Source organism: Sebastes umbrosus, chromosome 24 (genome assembly GCF_015220745.1).
Source record: "Sebastes umbrosus isolate fSebUmb1 chromosome 24, fSebUmb1.pri, whole genome shotgun sequence".
In the NCBI taxonomy this organism is placed as follows: domain Eukaryota; kingdom Metazoa; phylum Chordata; class Actinopteri; order Perciformes; family Sebastidae; genus Sebastes; species Sebastes umbrosus.
In genome coordinates this window covers 14005088-14031817 of record NC_051292.1, presented here as the reverse complement: position 1 = coordinate 14031817, position 26730 = coordinate 14005088, and the positions used below count along the sequence as shown (strand labels likewise).

General features: G+C 39.7%; 1 protein-coding gene across 1 annotated transcript; it reads right to left on the bottom strand.

Annotated features, from left to right (window-relative positions):
• Nucleotides 1-831: 831 nt before the first annotated feature.
• On the bottom strand, nucleotides 832-21847 carry mdka (midkine a). The gene is made up of 5 exons (XM_037762345.1): nucleotides 21724-21847; nucleotides 6218-6297; nucleotides 4802-4969; nucleotides 2590-2754; nucleotides 832-1661 (listed from the first exon to the last, which is right to left on the bottom strand). The coding sequence occupies exons 2-5, from the start codon at nucleotides 6294-6296 to the stop codon at nucleotides 1633-1635; spliced, it is 441 nt and encodes a 146-aa protein (XP_037618273.1). The 5' UTR covers nucleotide 6297; nucleotides 21724-21847; the 3' UTR covers nucleotides 832-1632.
• Nucleotides 21848-26730: the final 4883 nt, after the last annotated feature.

Sequence of the window (26730 nt, the reverse complement as noted above, 5' to 3'; positions counted from 1 at the left end):
AAATGGGAAAAAGGAAAGGGCTGTCTGACGTCAAGATAATGGGGTGAAAGATATTCTAAATATAGCGCACACACCAGATAGGAAAGGTTACTGTATTGGCAGTTTCTTCTCCTTGTGCGAAATACCAATGTTATTCAGACCACTTTCAAAAGTTGAGCTTTCAACTTTAGATTCCCAGCAGACAGAGTCTAAAGAGACATAAGGTTGAAGGGAAAGACGAGACACGGTGTGTTTATCAAAAGACACCTGCTAAGGGTGACAGTAAGGGATGTTTGTGAAGCACGCCTGCATTGTACAAATACCTTCTTCTGAGGCTTTTCCCTCTATCTCTCTCTTCCCAGCCTGGCGAGGTGGGAGATCCACATTTGCAAATGTGAACCTTGTTTATTGCAATAAAACTTTGAAAGACACATGCTGTCTGGGAGTTCATGCTTTCTATTTTATTAAGAGGAAATGTCCCACAGCATTCACCTCGGGAAGTCTAGGTCACATCTTTTACGTCTAATGCAACACGAAAGGAGAGGTTAATAACACATTGTTTTCTGCTCAAAATGTACCTTCAAGGAAGATTTGTCAAGTATTTAATACTCTTATCAACATCGGAGTGGGCAAATATATATATATTTAGCATAAAAAATATGCTCAAATCATAACATGGTAAACTCAACAGCTGTCAGTGTATCAGTGTGCTGACTTGACTATGACTTGCCCCAAACTGCATGTGATTATCATAAAGTGGGCATGTCTGTAAAGGGGAGACTCGTGGGTACCATAGCAATAAAAGAAAAAAAGAAAAGAGTAAGTCTGAAATAATACAAAAAAAGACAGAAGTATGTTTTGAAACTTTAATAAACAAAAGAAAAATGGAAATAATACTGTAAGAGCAAACTACAGGAGGGAAGCAAAAAGGTAAATAAGGGGAAGCCTTACAGAAAATCTTTTTCTTTTCTTTTCTTCTTTTATATAATATTCAAAGCGAAAGAAATGTGTAACAGGGGGCTTCTGCATCCTAAGGCAAATTTATAAAGCTGATATTCCAAATGCACTTTCATCTACAAATAACTCTGGGGGTTGGACTTTATTGAAAAGGGTGGATTCTTGGCTGCGTTTATTGCGACAGAATTAGCTGAAACAATGAAACACAGTTTGTGTGTGGACGCTACTGACACATCCGAGATTTACAAAATGATTCAGACCCAACGATGACAACTTGGGAGTTAAAATGAGTCCCTTTCCCAGTGTAGCTGTGGTTTAATTAATGCATTTGATCTATGAAAGCCTTGACAGAGAACTTTTTGACAGTATTTCAACGTTAAAAGAATTTCTAACATTATGGTCTAAAAAATGTATAATAGGAATATTCCAAATGCACTTTGATTTGGAGGCAGCAGCTGTGTTGGCTGGTTATACTTTGTCCTAAACTAGAGATTGAGTGCATATTTACAGACTACTCTTTTGAAAACCAAAAAACATGTTTTTGTCACGGTTGAGAAAGCCTGGATTTAAAATTGTGTGTATGGAAATCAGTCTATAATTCTATAAGTGTTGGGGCTGCTGTTCAACTGTCAGAGGACAGCTGTTTTTACTCCTATTGGTTCCTTGACTCTGAGGACTCTTCTCGGCAGCCTGTTTCTAGTTGCCCTTGCCTTTTCTCTTCTTGCCTGGAAAAAAGACACAAACACATATTACTCACAGCATTCATTTACAAAATATGTGCCAAAGTTATTGAAGAAGAATATGACATTCAAATGAGTAAAGAGTGTCAAAATATAAGGAGAGGCACGGGCGAGAACCCAGCAAACATTTCATCGTCGACGGCAGGTCTGTGACACAACCTGTCGCGTGAAGCGGCTTGAAATGACGTGCACATTCAACATGAAAGTTACGTTTCCATAATAAGCAATATAGAGTTACGTAGAATGATTGTACCAATTTCAATCTACTGCACATGTCCTGCATCATTTGAAAAGAACTCCTGTCACAGAAGCAACTCGAGCAGCACGGACAGCACATGAGGAAGGCATCTTTACACATTTATCGGTAAGTTATTTATCAATGTAGAACGTTGGACTATTTTTATGCGTTCATGCAACTCTGTGGCAGTTTTGAAACGTGGCCTGTAAATGAGACACGTGCCCAAGGTGTACAAATATTGTGTAGCTATTAGCTGAGCCCTGATGAAGACTGTTATCCACAAAACATGTCAGGATATAGAAATTTAACAATTTTGTTGAAGACTGCCAGTAAGACAACGTCGACGTTACGATGTTGGTTCAACTTTCATTTTGGCTCAATCCCCTGAGGATGTCTAGGTTTATCAACTTTTTTTTCAACGTCTATAGGCACTCCAAAGTTAAGATATGAAAAGTGGGGGATAGAACACACTGAGAGTTTGCTATTCTTCATTAGAAAACATTGTCTGAGGACAATGAATATCCATACCAAACTAATGTTGAATGGATTACCATGACATTCTGTACAGATAATCATGGTTCCCAGAGGATGAATCACTTATGGCAGCAAAACCCATCAGTTTGTTCTCCTCTATTGAGATGGAGAAACATCCATCAGTGAACTTGTCAGTCTGACCTTTGGTTTTCGTCTTGGTTGTTTTTCCAGCGCATGGCTTGGAGACAGAAATCGTCTGTTGGCACTCGGCGTTATACAGAGCCCTCTTCAGTGTCCCTGTTCTGTTGCGCGAGCCAGAGGTTGCATCACACTCTGCCCAGGTACCAAACCGATACTTACAGTCAGCTAGAAGAGAGAGGGGAAAGAGACAGACAGAAGATACATGAACACATGCAACACAGCTGTCATACATCAGCTTTCATAGTGGGAACTAGTAACTATAATGAGTAGTTGAGGCAGTAAAAGCAGACATATGACACATATAGAATATGCATCCACGGTTGAGCTTTGGCATATTTTCACTCTTATTTGTCAAACATTTCCCACCGTGTACTAAAAATAACTTCTAACCTTTCCACAGTTGGTACGGTGTACCTACTGTACTGCACTTATGTTACCACTCTCTTTACAAGATACTGACATTTTGATCCATGCATGTACATCTTCCTGACTCGACTATTGTTATTTTCCTGTCTCTGGCATACCTTAGTTATCTATCAAAAGTCTGAAACTTTTCCAGAACACTTCTGCTAGTGTCAGACAACCTCCATGAACCCTTGCAATCTGGTTTCCGTCCCAAACACAGTACTGAAACAGCCCTGGTCAAAACCACCCACGATCTTGCTCACCATCCTTATCCTCCTCGATCTCACTGCTGCCTTTGACACCATCTCCCACCCACTACTCATCGAGCGCCTGGCTGATATTGGGATCATTTGTGTTGCACTCTCATGGGTTTCTCATTGACAGACAACAATATGTCCAACTGAGCAACCACTGGTCAAAGTTTTCTGCTGTTTCACGGGGTGTCACCACAATGTCCACTTTCACTGTTATGCCGATGATACACAGATCTACATCTCCAAAAAAAACACCACTGCCCTGCCGCCCACCTCCGTCGCCACCTGCCTACAAGACATCAAGAACTGAATGATCAGGAACTTCTTGAAGCTCAGTGGCAGCAAAACCGAGGCACTGCTCCACCCTCTCCAAAGCCTAAAACATCACTACCCCAAACGTCGATATTGCAACGCTGTCCTCTCTGGCCTTCCCACCAAACTGCTCAACAGGCTTCGCAGCAGTCAGAACTCTGCTGCCCGGATCATTAGCCGCAACAAATCCTCCGACCACATCCCCCCCATTCTCATCCAACTACACTGGCTCCCTGTTAAACAATGGATTGACTTCAAAACCCTTCTGCTCACCTACAAAGCCCTCCACAACCTCACCCCCCCACCTATTTCTCTGACTAACTTTAGGAGCGAACCCCCTCTCGTCCTATAGTCAAGTCAATTTAATCATAAAGCGCCAAATCACAACAGAAGTTATCTCATGACCCTCCGCACCATTCAGGCCAGACTCCAAATTCACTTGTACCTTGTGTCCTAAAATATAGAACATACCACGATCGACTTTAAAACATTTTCAATGTAACTGTGTGGTGGTACTTCTGTTCTTTTCATTGCCTTTTGTATATTGTGTTGAGGCTCTTTCATGTGATAATGCATTCTAAATAAATCTTAAATTGAGCACAAACCACTTTGCTTTGGGCCACCACTGATCCAGTTTGTTCCACCTTATTTGGGAAAAACATCTTTTTTACTGCCTGGTTTTGAAATTAAACTTGTGTAATGTAGTTAGTTTTACTCTACTTTAGAAGTGATGTGAGACAAATAAGACATAACGTAACAGTGCAGGTCTCCTCCAGATAAAAGAGGGGTGCAACACTGTAAACCTCTGAGCTCAACGGTTAAAAAACACTTAATTTCTAGGCTACGAGCTTCAGGCTTCTCACCACAAAGTATGTCATAAACATTTGGGGCTGAATCAATTAGAGCTGAATCTTCGCTGACACAGTGTCAACACGAGTTGTATCATTATAGCTACACAGAGGTATTTATGCAGGGCTGCTGCACTGGGTTGCATCATGTGTTACAGGTGCTTGTGATGTTGTTTCCACCTCCTCTATATTCCCATGCTGCTGTACAGTGGAGTCATTCAGTCAGTTTGTCAGATAGGCTTTGGAAAATAAAGCAAAAGTTCACATTCACTGTACCAATTCTAGTTGTAAACACTGAATACACACAATTGACCTCCAATTTCACCAATTTTTTCTCTCTGTATGTGTGTGTGTGTGTGTGTGTGTGTGTGTGTGTGTGTGTGTGTGTGTTACCTCCAAAGTCCTTTTTCCAGTTGCAAGGTACTCTACATTTCATCTTCTTGTTCTGCTGGTCACATGACCCCTCTCTAAACCCTGCTCCACAATCCCCGTTGCTAGGGACACAGTTGCCATAGCGCCAGTCAGTGCATTCTGACCCGGACTCGGAGGGTTTGTTTTTCTCTGAGGACAGAATAATCAGACATGGACATAGTTTCAATGTGACTTCAACAAGCAATCCACAAATCCAATGACAATGCTACTGGTGGCCAGTTTGACCGCTGGTCACTGTGAACTGCCTGAAAGAACAAAACTAGTTTAAGCAATAAGGTGTTAGTAGCGTCTTAGGGAAATGCTCTGAGTGAATTTAAGTTCTCCATGGTAAGTACGGAGGACGGAACCTGCCAAAATAAAAAATAAATGACTCGATAAATGAATAAATAAATAAATCATTAAATTTTGCAAAAATAATATTAAAAATAAATGTAGCCATTTTGGACTGAAAACACATATTATATTCATAATATTTTATTGATCAACACAAGCCATTTTGGTAGAATATGACAATAGAATAGAAATAATTTAGTTTAACTTTTGTACAGCACTCTTTAGGCGGACGTTTTACTGGCGTCTGGTTGTCTCTTTCAGTCCAAAATGGCAGACGTGTGGCTTTGCTGCTGGGCGTTGCAACGAACAATTAACTTTCACTTTTTGGCAATATATGTTCTTTACCGCAGCTAAAGTAGGCAAGAATTACCTCCCTCATCCTATGTATTTTATTATAGAGGAAGATTGACAGCCCTAATCACATTGTGACTGCGACTCAACACACGAGATTCATCTTTATATCTCACACTCAAAAAGAATGCAACTAGCATGTGTTCCAAAATGTTGAATTCTTCCTTTAAAACACGGTGCGTTGCTTGGACTTGTGTTTTCAGGGCAGAAGTGAACCAATCCTGGAGCTTATAGCAGAGAAAGTGTGAGCAGTTGGAAATCCTCGCTCAGTGACACGGCGTCATTACCCCACCAACTCTGATCTGCCTGCTGAATGTGCAGCCTGTAGCAGTTGGGGCTAGCATTAGTATTACTGTAAGCTGCTTGTGACAGGGGCCTGATTCACATTTAGGTAGCAAAAAGTTGAATTCAGAACAAGTTTGGGGTACTAAATCTTGAGAAAAAAAGAGCACATTTTGGCCGTATCTTCATATTTTATCATACTTTTTGGGAATGATGGAATGTTCTAACAAGTATATATAATAACATTTTAATCAGTGCTTCACTTCAGAGACGTTCAATGAGATTTGGCCTTCAACAATCAATATTTGCAATAGGCTACATTTGGATTACAGGAACTTATAATTCATTGTAACAATAAAAAAAATATAGCAAGAGAGAGAGAACAGGCAAGACAGGGAGAGAGAATCTTACCTTTCTTGTTTTTCCCTCCAGCTACAGTTTTGACTGCGATGAGAGTGACTAACAGCAGCAGCAGCAGCGCAGCCTTCATCCTGTACAAACACACAGTGGTGGGAAAATCAACATTAAAAAGGTTCACATACATCACAACTGGTAAACCATTAAGTGTTGACCCTCGCCCTGGGGTTATTTCATGTGAAATCATTATCTGCTCCTCTCGCAGCCCATAACAACCCGACAGGGGACTTGTGAACACTGGCTGTCTTTATACAAGAAAACAAGCACATCAATTGTTATATAAATCCAACTTTTAGAAATCCTGAATGGCAAGTAAAAATGTCACCCATCAATTACTGGTTATATTCATATTAGGGCTGTCAATTGATTATTTAACCGCAATTAATCGCAAATGAATCATACAGTTTATATCTGTTCAAAATGTACCTTAAAGGGAGATTTGTCAAGTATTTTATACTCAACATGGGAGTGGACAAATATGCTGCTTTATGCAAATGTATGTTTATATTTATTATCTTAAATCAACAACACAACACAATGACAGATATTGTCCAGAAACCCTCACAGGTACTGCATTTAGCATAAAAAATATGCTCAAATCATAACATGGCAAACTGCAGCCCAACAGGCAACAACAGCTGTCAGTGTGTCAGTGTGCTGACTTAACTATGACTTGCCCCAACTGCATGTGATTATCATAAAGTGGGCATGTCTCTAAAGGGGAGACTCGTGAGTACCCATAGAACCCATTTACATTCACATATCCGGAGGTGAGAGGTCAATGGACCCCTTTGAAAATGGCCAGTTTTTCCTCGCCAAAATTTTAGCACAAGTACCAATAGATTCTTTAGGTTTTCTAGTTTCATATGATACCAGGATCTTCCCTCTAGCTTTAAAACTGAGCCCGCCACAACCTAAAAAACGCAAGTTGCGTTAATGCTTTAAAGAAATTAGTGGCGTTAAAACAAATTTGCGTTAACGTGTTATTATCACATTCACTTTGACAGCCCTGATTCATAACAAGCTTAAATTGTCTAAAGGCGGGTAGCCTAAAGGCCTTTGGACAGTTACAGTCTTTGTCATATAACTCCCCAGGGTTGGCTTAAGGCATAGGCCATATAGGCGGTCGCCTATGGTGCCACTTTCTGGGGGGTGCTGGTCGCCCTCTAAAAAAAAAAGACATAATAATAATAATACCTTCCCTCTGCATTGAGGTAACAAATGATGACAAATTCACTTTTCAAAACTGTCTTTCTCACACTTTTTCATCTGCAAGTGAACGTCACACTGTGGCTGTCCGCACTATGCACTGTGGGCCCGGGCGCACCATGCCGTGCGCATCAAAACAGCCCGAGTACGGGTCAGGACGTAGGATCGCTACACAGACAGATGTCCAATATTTTCACATTTTATTTCTTCATGATGAAAAGGTCAAAGCCTCCAGGTGGGCAAGGAAGAACACGGAAATCTGAATTTTGCGTAGGGCACCAAAAGGGCTTGAGCCGGCCCCGTAACTCCCACTGTTGGTCTAGGGATGGTTTAATATGACACACATGCAGTCACTGGCAAATTCCTTCCTCCTGACTGTACAGAGCTTTACTGTGAAGACAGGTCATGCTTTCCACCACCACCATCCCAGCCCACTCTGCTCAGGTACTCATGTATGCCCTACAATACAGAACTAGTCATCAGCCTGATAAAGAAGTGACCATGAAAGCACATCAAAGATCACACCCACCAGTAGTGAGCAGCCAGTAACAAACAGACATATCGCTGTAACATGTAGTTCACTCCTGTAGAGTTCTGGGTTCATCGCTGTAAAGCTTTAAGTCTCGCTGCACACCGTAACTCTAGAAATTATTCTTTATTTAGACACAAGATAAAAAAGACTAGCAGAAGATGGATGCCATTCACATACTTTTCAATCCAAGAAACTCTTTCATCTTCAAGCGAGGACTTGAAGCTTGCCAACAGACATCATTAACTATCACAAGCTTTGGCTCACTAGCCAGCGCGATCCGACATCTACTGATTCACCCCGAGGCCTCAGTGTGATCAGCACCGTCTGATCACACTCTACATTTCTTTTTCTTTTCATTTTGAAACTATTTTGATGAATGACAACTGTATTTATTAATACATTTCAACAAATACTAATTATTGAAACTGAAAAACACATTTGAGGAGCTTTAAACTGCATCTCTCATCATGGAGAATTGAGTAAACTCCATGTGCTGATAGCCATGAGTTCGCACAAAAAGACGCCTTTCTTGAATTCCACATGTCATTTGTACGCCGTGTATCCTGCACCGACTGCAATGTAAACGCATCCGCATATAAATGCTACGGTAAGAATTAGTGACGTAGAAGAAAAAGCAAGAAAGACCACTCATGGTGGGGAGGTGGATGGACCCAACAAATGCTGGACTTCTAACCAGGAGACCCGTGTTCCAGACCGTTGTTGACCAGTGTTTTGTTAGGTTAATGGCGTTTGTGTCACGTGTTTTTTATTGACGTTTGTGATGTGTTTTCCGTAGTTGGGTTCCGCTTCAGTCTTTTCAAAATAAAACTACGTAGTCAGGTTTAGGAATAGATCATCTTGGTTAGGCTTAGGTAACAAACTACTTAGTTAGGTTTAGGAATAGATCATCTTGGTTAGGCTTAGGTAACAAACTACTTAGTTAGATTTAGGAATAGATTGACTTGGTTAGGCTTAGGTGACAAACTACTTAGTTAGGTTCAGGAATAGATCGACTTGGTTAGGTTTAGGTAACAAACTACTTAGTTAGGTTTAAGAATAGATCGACTTGGTTAGGCTTAGGTAACAAACTACTTAGTTAGGTTTAGGAATAGATCATCTTGGTTAGGCTTAGGTAACAAACTACTTAGTTAAGTTTAGGAATAAATCGACTTGGTTAGGCTTAGGTAACAATCTACTTAGCTTTACAAAAACATCGTGGTTTGGGTTAAAATAACTCTGGAAGTGCCGTAACTTAAGTACGGAAGTTACGTGCAAAATAAATCAATTTTGACTTGTTGTTTCACACGGGACACAAACACCTGTCTGGGTGAAAGTCCTGTGTCTTTTGACCCACCGATCTACCGCAACCTCTTTGCTATGTGGCATTCGCCGCTCTTTATACTTCCTGGTTCACAATTATGTGGATTACATACGAATTCATTTCATGCTGACCATCACGAAAAAAAAATTTAAATTTGTGTCAATGTATACAAATCAATAGAAATGTTGTTGCTACTTCCATGGTCAAGCCTGAATCTTCAAGTTCATACCAGTATATGTACTTGCTCAACATGCAAATATATACCAAACAACACATGTACAATGTCAGTGTCCACATGAAAAGCTCGAACAAAACGTTTTTTTTCCACAGTTTTTAATTCAGTAATACAAAGTGCAAGCAAAGCTGGTGGAGCGTGATGGAGTGGATGTTTCACACACACACACACACACCAACCAGGCTGCAATTATGCACTGCTGCTCTAATAACCTGTCCAGGGAATGGATTGAAAAGCACCGTAGCAGCATCCCATGAGGAAACCATTCCAGGCTTTTCAAGGATCAACCCAAGTAGTTCCCGGGGGGAATAAAAAATATTTATGGCAATAAAGACCTAGGTCAACCTGAGCCTCAATTTATATAAAACAAGATGCTGAAGAATGCGTAAAATGATTACGTTACTGTGAAATGATGAGACAAAATGAGGTAGAGGATTTACTCCTGAGTGCTGCTATTTTTTTAACTTCATTAAAACGTTTATGTAAATTACAAAAGAACCATCTGAAATAGTAATAATCAGTCTTCTGTTTTCATTACCTGATACAACAGAATCCTATTAAGGCTCAGGTGAAGGTCAGAAGTCATTGTCTTCCTGTCTAGTCAGTGTTGAGAAATGACCAACAATGACCCTCGGTTCAGGTTAGAGGTTAATGACGGCCTGCTCAGGTTGCTTCTCATAATAAAAAGCTGACTGAGGGGGAACCATGTCTTCTAAGTCCACATGTTTCCGCATATGGAAAAAGTTTGCCTTCAGGGTTTTCTGCCAGAAATCTTCTAAGGTTTAGGCAACAAACCAACTTGGTTAGGTTTAGGAAAAGATTGTGGTTTGGATTAAAATAAACTCTTACTGGTAGAAAGCACTGAAGGCAAACTTCTCCTAGGTGCCATGTTTCCATTTAGTTATAGAGACCATGTGTAGGCTGTACTTCTCTCTACTCCCTTTTCGGACATGTAATATTTATTTATGTTGATTATTTGTTTGCTATATGTTTATGTTTTCTTTATTTGTTACATGTTCCAAATAAATAATGAATTACAAATAAAGTGAAACGAAATGGTTGTCACTGTCCACTCTTATTTATCAACATGAATCCCAATTATTATTATATGGCTGTATGAAAATAATATGCAAAATAGGCATATCGTTTGGTTTCATGATCGGCCGAATAGTGCATCACTTTAAATGTGGCTGCCGCAAGGAATTGTGGGACGGATTTATTTGGTAAAGGATGGTCCGGTGTATCCTATGCTAAAGGAGATAATAAAGGAAGCATTGAAGCTCCTTTCCTCAGCATTTAGAGAATTCGAACAGCTCTTATCACGGCTGCTACTGATATACTCCCGGGTCATTTCACTCTGTTAGGAACCTTCCAAAGCAAAAAAGACTATTAGACTTCTTTTGCACTTTGTCGCAATGTTCTTGAATGTTTATGTAAAGCACTTTGAATTACCCTGTTGCTGGAATGTGCTCTACAAATAAAGCTGCATTGCCCTGCTGACCCTTGGTCAGTGGCCCTACGCTTCAAACTATGACGCTCTAGGTACCCAACATGTTCTCATCCCAACTCCACACACTGACACTTTGTCACACTTTAGGATTGGGCAAAAAAAAAACCTCCCCATGGCATCACTTTATTTTCAGCATCGGGACAAGAACAGCGGTCTCCTGGATGAAAGCCTTGTGTTGTTGGACCCATCCCCCTCCTCTCCCGCCCGCCCTGTGTGTGTCTTTTCGCTCTTTAAACTACGTCACCACACCTGGTGTGTTTCCTACCGGTGCTAAAGGGTGCCATGTGCGACCGTAACAAACGCCGACGGCCGTGACAAAGGCTCGGTATTTGATGATGAATGAGAACGGGCTGGAAGACAGGACACTAACAGCTGTTTTTAAAATGAAAGTGAACACTAACAACGGTGTTCTCCTGGATGAAAGTCCTATATACACGTTACATGCATACAGTCTCTTTTCAAAATAAACTTCCATACTTAGTTTTTAGGTTTAGGAAAAGATGTGGATTTAAAAAAAGTATTTTTGTCACTTGTTAAATGGGACATGAACGAGTGGGGAGTGAGAACCGGTTGGAGAGGCAAGGTATGAATATATAGAGCATCACAAATCTGATGCTTTTAGATGTACGTAGTTGTATTTTGTGTTTCTCATCCTCATTTATTTTCCTTGTATAGGATTCTGAGCACTTTAGACTTCTTGTCCGTTTTGTCTTTAAAGCCAAAACCATGCTGTATTTTTTAGTTTAGGATGTTTTCCTTTGTTCTCTTCGTAAGTTGAGTTGATGTGTAGTCGGTTTCATAAGCCTTCGGCTTTGTGGTCTCTCCTGTCACATCAGTTTTATGTCTATTATGTGGTTTTATAGCTGGTTATACAACTAAATCTATTTTTTAGCTTACTTTCACTCAGGTGAAAAAGGATTATACTTTGTTACATGTGTTTTTTTTTTAGTATCACATATTGAAATGAATGGACGTTTTAATAGTGGAATTAACTTTTCAACTCTTGCTCATGGCTGATTCAAAATGCCTCAAAGAGGAGAGTAAATATGGGATCTCAGAGCTGCTAACAGCTGGCTGAAGTGGGATTTTATGAACATCGAGACTGCTTTTGGGCTATGAAACATTTTACAAACACTGGCATTATGGGAAGTATCAAGTGCAGCATAAACAGAAAAGTGCAGAGTGAGCGAGTCAGGGCGAGTGACGGACTGAGAGAGAAACACTGCTGCCAAAAAGAGAGAGAGAGAGAGAGGCTGGTTCTTTGTAGCATCATTGTCTCAGTAACAGATACGACTATACATATTTACATTTAAATTACTATTTTATAGGGCTGTCAACACAAATATTTAATCCTGAATGAATCGCTATTAGTCGCAAAGTATTATTTATCAGTTCAAAATGTACCTTAAAGGGAGATTTGTCAAGTATTTAATCCTCTTGTCAACATGGGAATGTGCATTTATGCTGCTTTATGCAAATGTGTATATATTTATTATTGGAAATCAATTAAGAACACAAAACAATGACAGATATTGATCCAGAAACCCTCACAGGTACTGCATTTAGCATAAAACAATATGCTCCAATCATAACATGGCAAACTGCAGCCCAACAGGCAACAACAGCTGTAAAATCACAAGTAGCGTTAATGTGTTAAAGAAGTTAGTGGCGTTAAAACAAATTTACGTGAACGTGTTATTATCGCGTTAACTTAAACTATATTTGCTTATGTTTATATTTATTCGAACTGCATTATTTTATGCCTTCGATTATCATTTTGCTCTAACATTCACTTGTGTGATTTCCCCTTTTATAAACACATATTTTATGAGGATTTTTGAAGAGACCAAAGATTTTCATTGCCACTGACTGCTTTGCTGGAATATGACAAATAAAGAAGCTTGAACCTTGATATTATTTTCTGCTGTTGTGCTCTTTGTGTTCCCGGCCGTCAGTTTGACATGGCTACTGCAAGCCTCCCCTCAAACTTGCATGGAAAACAAGGCCAACAAAGGGTGAATTCAGCTGTGAAATTATCAACTTTCCAAACCCAAATTCCTCATCTGAGAACCACTTTTCATTAAATATATATAGGTGTTTTTTTTCTTGAGGGGCCCTTTATAACAGTGTCCCTTGTGGCTCATATTGCTCTCTTGCTGCAGCGTCTGCAGAGGAAACATGCTACGGAATGCAAAAAAAAAGAGCAGCCCGCAACGAGCTCGGTGCATCGAGATTAATTCAACCAATTATATTGCATATTGAATTTTTTATGTTAGAGCCTGAATTGACCTAATTCTTCGAGCGGGGCTGAAGTAACCTGATACTTTGTCAGGAGGATGCAAGACAAATTTGCGTCAAAGCACTCACAAGACTGAGACAAGCTTAACCCCTCACCATCCCGCCCTCTTTTTAGTGGGGCAGGGGTGGAGGACAGGGGATGTTCAGAGGGAAACAAATAGTCAGCAATAGATATCATATAGAAGTGGTGTACATCATCTGAAAGCTGGGAACTTGGAGATTAATTTGAGATGCAGCTCATTGTGTCAAGTTGTTCTAGTCATTAATAAGAGATACAAATGAATCAGCTAGTCTGACATGGTTGATACCTTAGATCTGGTTTCATATGATAACAATATCTTCACTCTACCATGAAAACTCAGCCGGCAAAAAAACTCCGAAAGACAGCATACCGTTTTTCTTTCCTGTGATGCTCAGCGCGATTTTCAACGACGTATTTTTAATGCGTTTCCCTACGAATGTCCAGCAACATGTGACACACAAGTCACTTTCTTTTTTTTTTTTAAAACAACTTAGGTTTAGGAAAAGATTGACTTGGTTAGACTTAGGTAACAAAACGACCTCGTTAGGTTTAGGAAAAGATTGACTTGGTTAGACTTAGGTAACAAAACGACTTAGTTAGGTTTAGGAAAAGATTGACTTGGTTAGACTTAGGGTAACAAAACGACGTAGTTAGGTATAGGAAAAGACCGACTTGGTTAGACTTAGGTAACAAAACGACTTAGTTAGGTTTAGGAAAAGATTGACTTGGTTAGACTTAGGTAACAAAACGACTTAGTTAGGTTAAGGAAAATATTGACTTGGTTATACTTAGGTAACAAAACTACTTAGTTAGGTTTAGGAAAAGATTGACTTGGTTAGACTTAGGTAACAAAACTACTTAGTTAGGTTTAGGAAAAGATTGACTTGGTTAGACTTAGGTAACAAAATGACTTAGTTAGGTTTAGGAAAAGATTGCGGTTTGAGTATCAATAGCGGAAGTGGTGTAACTTAAGTACGGAAATTACGTGACAAATAAATCAACTCTTGTGGTTTCACACGGGACACGAACAGCGGTCTCCTGTGTGAAAATCCTCCCAACTCGGCGTTCACCGCTCTTTATACTTCCCAGTTCACACTTATGTGGACTACTTATGAATTGATTTAAATTTGTGTCTACGTACACGGATCAATACATTTAATTTCTTGACTATTTCATGAACTGCTGTGCGACTGGGCTGGTACAACAGGGGGTTATATAAGTCATTATACTGTACATTATCCCTTACTTAAAGTATATAGTGTAAGGCCAAATGAATGGATAAGATGCTGCCCACATGTACAACAAGTACAAAAGTGAAAAGAGAGAACAGGAAGAGAGAGAGGAGAGGTCTGTCAGAAGCCCTTTATCCATTATACACAATCTGATTCTTAGTGGAGGCAGTGACCGAGAAACACACTGTGACACACCGCAGGGCTTGTTTACGTGCGGGAGTGTAAGTGTGTTTGTGCAACATAACAAAAGCCGAGAGCGTAGACAGTAGGTCATATCTCCTTTTTAGAGCATTCTGTGTGTGCTGTGCTTATTTCTATTTTATTGGAAATCCTGCACATTTCACATTACATATTGGGGTCATGCATTCATATCATCAGGTCACATCTTCCGGTCGTCGTTGTGAAATAAACCCCCGATGCGAAGCAACAATGAGCCGCATAGCTGTACATTATCTCGCTTATAACACGGCTACTTACTGAAGAAACCAATAATTTGACACAAATGGTCCTCCGGAGTCCGATATCAGAACTGCGCCCATAGCAACGGTCTGTTATACATAGCAACGGTCTGTTATAACGAATTAACACCGTGATTGACCAATCAGAATTCAACAAAAGTATGTAATAACAGTCAGTAACTGTCCCGCCGACACTGTTTGTACTTGGTTGCGGGTTCCCGGAGGACCGCCTGCAGGGCTAGTTTGCATAACGAGTTCAACTCTGACAATATGGTTGCATATTGGTGTTTATATCTACAGTTTATAGCCAATTATCAAAACCTGATGAAGATTTGCTGAGTTGTTAAAAGTTAAACTCTTGACAAATAATACATTTTGTTCTTCTACATTTCAACTTTGATTGCTACTTATTTAGTAATGAATACTTAATGCTTCAGAGACATCATTTATATCAGTCATTTCACATTCAAAGATGTGTTATACTGGCGCTACCCGAAAGAAAAAAATCCTGGTCAACAGACAGAAAAACTGGAAAGTCCCTCGAGTGACTTTCTTCTCTCTGCTCTGATTATCTCTGTCAGTGCCTAGAGGTCCATCTGCCATCAGACACAAACATATAAAATCAGTCCTAAAACCACATTCTTATGAACATGAAAGTAGACAAAGAGGATTTCTTCAGGGTCACGACGGTAAATTATTTCCGGTGGAATGAGTGTGTCAGAGAAAGGAAAGGAAGCTTTTCTTCAGTGACTGTAGTGTTTTATCGTCACGACCGTGGAGTCATCCCCCAGGACAGACATTATATTAGGATATAACCAGTAGCTGTTCTTTGTGCTATCAACTGGTGCTGGCCGAAGATGAACGCACGATTGTTTTCTACTGTTACTTATGCGAGTTTGATACGTTCCGGGTCAGCACTGATACGTGCTGCCTCCAGGAAATAGTGTTCGCACTCTAAAGTCCAACATCCCAAAAGCCCTCAGCTTATCCCGCCTACTCTGCTTTTAGATGTTACCAAACTAACTGGCTGTGTGACAAGGGTTAGGAAGTTTAGCTTAAAGCAGTGTGGGTGGTGACTGGCTGAATCATGTTGTCCCCTTGGGGCTTGCCGTAGCTGTACTCTCGCTCAGCACTACAAACCCATATCCTCGACTCCAACTGACTCCATCCGGCTGCTGCTGATCCCAACTCTCATACGTACTTGCTGCCCTCAACACTTCCCATACCACAAAAATACAAGAAAGACAACTTTGAGGGCTTCGAAGCTCGCCAGATTTGTTCATCTAGCAGTCAGACAGTAGACTCAGTGCTTGTTAGTCTGTGGATATTATTCTTGCTGACTTTGTCGAGTCTCTTAAAGGTGCCATGTCCTGCTCATTTTCAGGTTCATACTTGTATTCTGTGTTTCTACTAGAACATGTTCACATGCTGTAATGTTAAAAAACAAACTTTATTTTCCTCATACTGTCAGCCTGAATATGCCTGTATTTACCCTCTTTCTGAAACGCTCCGTTTTAGTGCATTTCAATGGAATTGCGTTGCTAGGCAACAGTTTGGGTCCATGTTTACTTCCTGTCAGCTGATGTCATTCACATACACTGCAGCAGGAAATAAACTGGGACACATTTAGAATGTTTACGTTTAAAACCGTGTAATGGTCTAAATATTGTAGATTTGTGACATCACAAATGGACAGAAATCTAAACGGCTTGTTTCAAATGCAAAATTTCTGAATACGGGCTGTATGTGTTTCTCCGTATATTGAGCATTTTGATAGTTTAACAGTATTTTTATAGCACTTAAACCTGCTTTATAATATAAGAGACATGGAAATCTCCCTTATTCCAATATGGGACCTTTAAGACATTTGAGGAGAGAAATAACCTTTAAAATCATCAGATACTGGTTGAAGCCAATCCCAGTTTAGATCACCAATAACAACAATTTCATTCAAATTAAACCCTGATAGATGCTGCATTAAAGAGGATAGAGCACCGCTGACAGCTGAAGGTGTCCTATTGCAACCGACGACGGTGATATGGAGAGTTATAGAGACCTCGAGATAAAGAGCTAAAAATTCAAATTGCCTACTCACCGATGTGGAGAGACGCACATTCACATGAAACTTATTTTTGATAAAAAATTTCAATACCACCTCCCCTTTTGGGTCGGTCAGTCCTATAAACATTATACCCGTCAATGCCAACATCCTTGTCCAGAACAGACTTGCTTAGCCAAGTTTCGGATGTAACAATCACATCAGCATTAGTTGAATGTGCCCATATAAGAATCATATCCATTTTAGTGATCACACTTCGCACATTCACATGAATGAAACCAAGACCAGCAGGAGTGTTAAAACGAGGTGAACAGGCTCCATTGTCCAAACCGACAGAGCGATCCAGGTCCTACAGAATCTCCGACAATGTAAGCCACGCTTTACAATAAGATCATAATCTCTATCATTATAAAAGGTTATCATATTCAGTTTAGTGTCTGAGAGGTGTTGAGTCAGCTGAGTTGAGTTTCAAAACATCAACAGTGAGTTGAGGGAGAGTATATTTTTATTATAGTGTTCTGCACCACTGTTACTCCTGTGCTTCTTGTCAATAACATTACATAATGTTCACACACACACACATCAATTGTAAATCCATTTCAGTGGTCAAATTTGTGCAAAAGGTGAAACATTCACTTTGTGTTCAATCTGAATGCACCTTTGGAATGTTTGCATGACGCACAATGGTTGCCATGGCTACGGTGGCATGGCAGCCTGATCCTGGCTCTTCTCTATGAAGAGAGGTGGGTCGATGCTGGGATCATTTTTACCTCCTTGTCATCTTTGCAGAGTTTTAGATAATGTCCTGCTCTACGCTTGGCCTCGCTTAGCGTCAGAGGGCTTTGTCTGCAGAACTGGGATTACAACAAATAACCTTTCATTTTAACTTCTGCAGAGCTGGCATTTAGCAGACGCAGTGTTCTTATTGGAGAGAAGCAAGAGTCACGGTTGGTCATTGAAGTAAAACACACACACACTTAATAATAAAAAGCTGACAGTGTAATATTTCTGTGTTCACTTTTTAATCTGTAAAGCCAAGTGTGCTGTGAAAAAGACACATTTTGCGCCGCAGCCACCCAAGTTTGGATTCTGACCAAATTATTAGAAGTGAGGGAGGTCGGAGATAAGGGCTCAATGTGTGTGTGTGTGTGTGTTGCTGTTGACTCTGTAATTAGGGATTTTGAAAAGCAGCCGAGCGGAAATGACATTTTTTCGGTCCCGGAATGACCTACTAACTATACCAGAGAGACAGAGGACGGAATAGAGACAAATAGTTGGAGAGACAGTACACATACACATCTCAGTGACAGCTGTAAGTAACAGCCTTTCTGCACAATCTCGCGTCCATCTGATGGAATAAATATGCTTCAGTTTTAATCAGCACTGCTGTCTTCAACGGCAGCTTCACTCACTATTTGTTTGTGTAACTGAAACCCGAAGCTTCTGGCTTTTGTACATAACAGCATACACTGAGTTGTGGGCTGTGAGCTCTGAGTGCACAACAGTACTCAACGTATCCTCATACAACGGTTCGGCATTTTACGAAAAGTTATTTTTCGTGCGATCTCCTACTGATGTCCAGCAACACGAGCAATCAGTGTGCCTGTGCAAACCCCTGCAGTGCAGAACCTGTTTAAGCAACAAAACTACCGGGTTAGGTTTAGGAAAGTGTTTTGAGTTAAAATAAGTACATTTATTAAGTAAAATAATTATGTTTGTTACGTAAAATAACCATGTTGTAACGTAGAATAACCACGTTTGTTACGTTAAATAATTATGTTTGTTACGTAAAATAACTACATTTGTTACATAGAATAACCACGTTTGTTACGTAGAATAACCCTTGTTTGTTACGTAAAATAACTATGTTTGTTACGTAGAATAACCACGTTTGTTTTGTAAAATAACGTTTGTTAGATAAAATAACTGTTTGTTACGTAGAATAATTACGTTTGTTACATAAAATAACTACGTTTGTTACGTAAAATAATCACGTTTGTTATGTAGATAACCACGTTTGTTACGTATAATAAATACGTTTGTTACGTAGAATAACCATGTTTGTTACATAAAATAACTGTTACGTAGAATAACTACATTAGTTACATAAAATAACTATGATTGTTACGTAAGATAACTACATTTGTTACATAGAATAACTACGTTTGTTATGTACAATAAGCGTGTGTGTTACGTAAAATAACTACGTTTGTTACGTAGAATAACCACGTTTGATTTGACTTATTTTGTCACGCAGTGACACGCAGAGACGTGACTCGTCGGTATCCGCAGTCTCGTGAGTCACGTGAGTTGTTAGTCACATGAGTATCGTCAGCCCTGTGAGTCACTAGTCAGTAAAGTTAATGTCAACCACGACCGTTTCCTAAACCTAACTAAGTGGTTGTGTTGTCTAAACTTCCTGTGAAAATGGAAGTTTATTTTGCAAGGACACTATGCATGTAACGGATTAAGCAACAAAACCACTATAGAGAGGTGAAGTTCCGCCCCTTCCGGTGGACCACCATGGGACCTTATTTCGTAAAAAATATGACCGATAGTCAACAGTGAGAGATAAATATTTTTTTGATCCCGTTTTAGTTGCGCCATGAATCCCACATATCATGTTTGTCAATTTAAAAAATAATTTTGCAAGTCAAGAATGTCGCAGTTTGTCGTAAAAACTGTTGAAGAATAAGACGTATGACGACATGTGAAATCACGTAATTAGAAAGACTACTCACCCGACGGTCGCGTAAGTGACGTCTCTCTTGCTGAAGCTACAATACGTGTGTGTTTCGTACTGGGATGTCTCCGCGATTCCCTATACTGATGGAAAGTCTGATCCCGTCCTCCTCCACACAGACGCCCTGAACAACCACAAGTCAACGTTCCTATCTAGAAGGAAATCCGCAAATTGCGAAATCTGATCTGAGATCTGCAAAAACTCTCTTAGCCCGCCAACCCATTAACTTAACTATTCAAATTCAGTGCCTAACCTCAACCATCTCGCAAGAGTTTCCCCAGTTTGCTGGTTCCCATCTGGACACTACCCAAGTCAACCACGAGTCCACACTTCCTGCAGATGTTTCACATTAAAAGCTACCAGTAAAGGGAGGGATTACACCCTTTGATCTTGTGGAAGGCTTTTAACGTGAAACATCTGTGTAGGAAATGTTGAAGTGACTAGAATGAGTGAATAAAGACTGTATTTCCATGACAAAAGAAGCAGCGAGCAGAGTGTACGGCCACAACAGCCCAAGGCTTATGTGGCAAATTATTTAATCCGATTTTGTTTATGCTCTAATGCACAATATCAACTGACATGATAGCGGCCTTAAGGTGGGTCCTACTTTATTACCTGATCTTGAGACACAGTGTCTTTTTTTTCATTATTTCAGTTGATATTTTGATTACCTGGAACACAACACTAAATTAGTTTGTGCTCATCAATATTCATATTACACAGCAAACCTGGGGCCAAGTAATATTCCAGCAAAGGAATACTGGACACAATGCACCGACAAGGACAATGCTCCAGGGCTCCTGTGCTGGATAATCCGGCCATGTGTGGAAATGAGAACAGGTACATAAACATGTTTTGTTATCATATTAATTAATATATTTACTAGTGAAAACAGTGCATAAAAGCTATAAATATAAACCTGTCTCTCTCCGAGGTGAGGCCACTAGCTGAGGATTTACAGCAGAGCACTTGTGAATGTGATTCATAGCTGTCTGCGTCATAAATATTCACTTTGGGGGCAATAATGGTTTGTACAATTAAGTTTTATTGAGCTGCATCTGTCTTTCTCTCTAATCGCCTTTTTGGTTGCTGCTCACCAGTCTGTTCTGTTGCCCAGTTTGTCAGCAAAAAAGCTAATCAACACTGCTCCCATCTGCCTTTTCTCTCTTCCACACACACACATACATGCACTGGAAACGTGGCATCCTTACTGCACAACACAACAAAGCTACTTGTATCAGCAGGAAGCAAAAACATGCATTTCTAACACTTTTAATCAAACCCGAAAATATGCTACAATAGCTTAACTGCTGCACTTGCACACACACACATTTCACCCAAATTTCCATGCCTGTCTGCTACACACACACACACACACACACACACACACACACACACACCGCATGAAGTGTGCATAGAAGAGCTTTACTTGCAGTATTTTAAAGTTGAGATGTGGGGAAAGTGCTGGGATCTGGCACAGGAAATGGGACAATTACATAAAGACTAATAAAACACAGAGGGCAGATGTTAAGCACTAAACAAAAAGGGGTTAGAGAAGTAGCCAAGGAAGAATACAGTACAGCGTTAGATATAAATATGATGTTTTTTAAAAAAAATGTATGCTCGTTTTTAACACCTAATTCTGAATACACAAACGCAGTTTAATTTCCTCAGTGGCAACTGTATAAAAAAACACAATTTATATGATGTAACAACTTTTATTAGCAAAACTTGTGTGTTTTATATGGTTTTCTTAGGGTTAGCTTTATGAAATCAGAGTTAACTACACAGAGTGGAACAAACCAAAGGTTGTTTTTTGAATATTTACAGTTCAGAAAAAATGTCATGTAAAGGATGAGCTGAAATGTAGAGCTCACTTACTTGTGTACCAGGCAGTTGTAGAAAGACTCAGGGGAAAGTTCTGTCTCTCTGTAGTCTCCTATGTCTCTTACTCATGCACCTCCCCTAGCCCCCCGCTTTTGTCTCCCAAACCAGTTCATTCTGGTTGCATTAGCCCCGTTCACCCCACGCCCTCAAAAACACAGTGACTATCAACACACACACACACACACACACACACACACACACGCACACACGCACACACACACACACACACACACACACACACACACACACACACACACACACACACACACACACAAAGAGATAGAAGAACTGACTCATCTAACTGCACACCCTTACCAAAAAGAGGTTTATTCAAGTATACCTCTTTTAAACTTAGAATAAGACATTCATTTTACTTTTTACGTACTTATCAGAGATATACTTAACAAAATTATACTTATTTAGTATACTTGGCTTATACTGATAGAAAAAGTCTAAGTATACTTGGCTTATGCTGACAAGTATACAGAAAAAGTCTAAGTATACTTGGCTTATGCTGACAAATATACAGAAAAAGTCTATGTATACTTGGCTTATGCTGACAAGTATACAGAAAAGGTCTAAGAATACTTGGTTTATACTGACAAGTATACAGAAAAAGTCTAAGTATACTTGGCTTATACTGACAAGTATACAGAAAAAGCCTAAGTATACTTGGCTTATGCTGACAAGTATACAGAAAAAGTCTAAGAATACATGGCTTATACTGACAAGTATACAGAAAAAGTCAAAGTATACTTGGCTTATACTGACAAGTATACAGAAAAAGTCAAAGTATACTTGGCTTATACTGACAAGTATACAGAAAAAGCCTAAGAATACTTGGCTTGTACTGACAAGTATACAGAAAAAGTCTAAGTATACTTGGCTTATACTGACAAGTATATAGAAAAAGTCTAAGTATACTTGGCTTATACTGACAAGTATACAGAAAAAGCCTAAGAATACTTGGTTTATGCTTACTTTCTGATTGAGTAGGTTATTAGAGTCCATAGTAGTCATTTCATTGTAGCCAGAAATTGAAATTTGAGAGATGAAATTTGACCTCTCTGTATAACATGTCTTGTGGTGACCTCTAGGATAATCACAGCCTCATGAAACTTTACAGCCACAAATTACAGACCTAGAGCATTCAGAGGATGGATGACTTTCCTAGCTAGATTGACAATAAGGGGGTTTCTGCGCAGTTTACACAACAGAAGTGCTCGCCATCCAATCGCCAAGAAATGCTGTTCTTGCAGAAATCTCCAAATGTCAAAAGTTTTTGATCCCAAATCACAGCATGGCTTTTTCTATGGTGTTCCTCAAGGTCTTGGTGTCTTCATGTGGTATTTTGGAGGGATTATTGATAATTTTTATCAATTCCAGTGGTAAAAAATGCTTAAATTTAGCACCAAATCTGTGTAACAAATGGTATCAACCCAAAAAGTGCTGCAACAACTTATGAGACAAAATAGAGCAAGGAAATCAATTAATTCATATTTATTTCTGATTTATGAGTAGAACAACCTGACACACAGTGTTGAGCTGCATCTGAAATTAATCTCCAGGTTCACAGCTTTCAGATGATGTACACCACTTCAAAGTGACATCTACTGTTGACCTGCTATCTCCCCCTAAAGACCCCCTGTACCCCCCCCCCCCTAAAAAAAATGGGTCTATTGAGGGTCTCAGAGGGTTAAAAATATTTCTGCAGCAGTTATGCTTTGCTATATATCTGTATAACAACATTAGAACAGAAACAGATGGGAGTAGCGAGAGTTCTCACCCTGCCTGTCACACTGTGGACAATTCACCTTGAGAAGAACTACTTGCCAAGAATAGCAATAGATTTCCTATTGATGCAGGATGGTGAGTCTTCTGTTGTCCTCACTGCACAGCCAATCACGATGATATGTCAAACCGCTCCTTCCAGATCCAATGTATTGATCCCTGTCTTGCTGTTGCTATACTTAATGGGTGACCTGTATTGCTTATGTTTTCTCGTCTGCCATACTGGATCACTCTTAGTAGAGGTCTCACTCTTTCTAGCCAAAGACTAATTGGAAAAATGTCCAGAACATCTTCTACATTTTTGTTTTCAACTGGGATTTTAAAGCCGTTTATCCACACGGTGGGATTGATCGATCTCAACAATCTATTGCTGTTTGAATGGAGAAGAAGCAAAGCAGGTGCAAGGTGCAGATACTGAATTATGGATCATACTATCTAAGGATTAATAAAAAGGGGGTTCTTATAAATTGATAAAGGCTTAGAACATTATGATTGAATGCTCTATTATTTTGTATGTTGTTGCAGCAATTTTTGGGTTGATACCAGATTTGGTGCTAAATTTAACAATTTTTTACCACTGGAGAATTGATACAAATGATCAATAACCCCTCCAAAATAGCACATTAAGACACCAAGACCTTGAGGAACACCGTAGAAGAAGCCATGCTGTGATTTGAGATCAAAAACTTTTGACATTTGGAGATTTCTGCATTTTTTGGCAATTGGATGGCGAGAACTTTTGTTGTGTAAACTGCTCAGAAACCCCCTCATTGTCAATCTAGCTAGGTAAGCCATCCATCCTCAGAATGCTCTAGGTCTCTAGTCTGATCCATCCATCCTCTGAATGCTCTAGGTCTCTAGTCTGATCCATCCATCCTCAGAATGCTCTAGGTCTCTAGTTTGATCCATCCATCCTCTGAATGCTCTAGGTCTCTAGTCTGATCCATCCATCCTCTGAATGCTCTAGGTCTCTAGTTTGATCCATCCATCCTCTGAATGCTCTAGGTCTCTAGTTTGATCCATCCATCCTCTGAATGCTCTAGGTCTCTAGTTTGTGGCTGTAAAGTTTCATGAGGCTGTGATTATCCTAGAGGTCACCACAGGTCATTTCATACAGTGAGGTCACATTTTAAAAAATGGTCTCACTACAATGAAATGGTTACTATGGGGACTAACATCATCACACATGAATACAGTTGGGCTCATTGGATCCACAAGAGTCTCAGCTTTACAGTGATACCCAATTTATGTAATTCAGAGACTGTTTAGGGACCCCAGTATGCAGAAATATTCAGATACACCATTTTAGAATAGGAGACAATAACACATTTATACTGCATTCAAAAATTTGCATGTGACTTGTCAACAATAAAGACCAAGCACCCCCTTAGTTTTTGCAAGGGAGGTTTAAATGATCAATACATTTATTCTCTAAGGCCTTTTGACCTTTGATGCTAGATGACCTGATTAAATTAAGGTTTTATAAATGCAAAATATTGTATGAGTCCTCTCACTGCAGTAATTACAATATGTAAGAAGTTAAAATATGCACCTTGTCTTAATTTTTCAATACTGCTGTTTGGCTGCCAAATACATTGTGAGAAGAAATATGTAGAGCAATACAGCACATTATTACAGAGACTTCTTGGTTTGAGATTCAGCGAGAGAAGTCAGGGAAGAATCAGTATAATGTATGCTGTGAAATCTCTATTCATTTTCCCATTGACAAGTGCAGGCTAATTTCTCATGAATAATGAAAGCCTTAGTTCTGAGGTTATTTCGGCGTCTTTGATCAGCAGTATGACACGCTGCCAACTGCTCTTATACTCATTTACAAAGCTTGATCAAACTATATTAACTCCTGTGCAGCATCAACAATTTGTTGTGGAGCTACTTTTTGCCACATATTCTGTAATACTGCCTCAAATGTTGTTTTGAGTTCTGCCGGCTTATGAAAAAATCATGACTCATGTCACCTCTTTTCTTTTATGTTGGCTTTCAGTGATATGTATTTACTTCAAGTGTCATCTGATGTTTTTATTTTGTATTTGATTTAAAGAAACTCCACCGCCACGCCACCACTCATGGCTTGTTTAAATACCATCAAAGCTTCTCTGATACATTAGAGCTTCGAAATCGTTATTTTCTCTGCTGTTATTCTGGGTCTCCCTTGATGAAGATCAACTCCACATTATGGGTATAAGATGAAAGCAGAGGCATGAATTGATTCGGTCGTGTCTGAGGAGATAAGATACACAATGATCAAAGAAACAACAAAAGCTAAAACGAGATTCTCCGCTCTACAGCTGGGGTGCTTTTATCATTTGCTGATGTGGATCTTTACAATCAACTCATACCAACTGAAAGTAAAGTTGAAAAATGTGATTTGGTGGAGCATTTTAGCATCTATAGGGTCACGCGGTGGTGCAGTGGTTAGCGTGGGTTTTCTCCGGGTGCTCAGGTTTCCCCCCACAGTCTAAAGACATGGAGGTTCATTGTTGACTCTAAATGTCCCGTAGGTGTGAATGTGAGCGTGAATTGTTGTCTGTCTCAATGATGTTGAGAGTACAATAAAACAGAATGTAGAATAAAACTAAAATAAATACACAGTTATTAACGAATTACAAGAAGCAATCAGCCAGACAACAACCGCACAATGTTAAAAACAGTCACATTGTTCACCAACCTTTGTGTGGAGGGGAATTGTCAGGTACATTTATTGTGCCAGTTGCTTCCGGTGAGGGAAGTTGGTAGGAGTAGCATTTTGTCGGTTTTGTTTGCTGTCAGTTGTGTACTTGATTGGGGCTTTGTGGTGGACCTTATCTGGGTGTTTTAGCAAAGGTTTTGGGCAGGAGTACTTTTTCCCCTGTTAGGATTGGCAGCGGGTTCCCCTAGGGGACTCATGGTGACTAGTCTCCCCTCCTTGTCACATGCATTGAGCCGGTTCGTGACATAACCAAGTAGTTTTGTTGCATTTTTTGTTTTGTTTTGTTTCAAATTACAACGTTAAAACATGTTTTAAAGCTGCAACCGTAATCCGGGAGAAAATCCGCTTCCCTCAAAACCTAATTGAGTATGTTGAGTATTGAAAGACAGATTTTTCTGCAGTGTCCAAAAGTGACCCCCCAACATCTAAATGTTTGTCACAGTGTCAATATGGAACTCAACACAGTTCTATACTACAGTTTCAAAAGTCAATGACTTGTGCGT

Bases quoted from the DNA above. Each gene is read 5' to 3' on its own strand.
- mdka (XM_037762345.1), bottom strand. From the start codon at position 6,296: ATGAAGGCTGCGCTGCTGCTGCTGCTGTTAGTCACTCTCATCGCAGTC. The intron at 2,755-4,801 runs GTAACACACACA...TCTCTCTTCTAG, and splicing joins CTGGAAAAAGGACTTTGGAG to CTGACTGTAAGTATCGGTTT. The intron at 1,662-2,589 runs GTCAGACTGACA...TCTTTTTTCCAG, and splicing joins AACCAAGACGAAAACCAAAG to GCAAGAAGAGAAAAGGCAAG.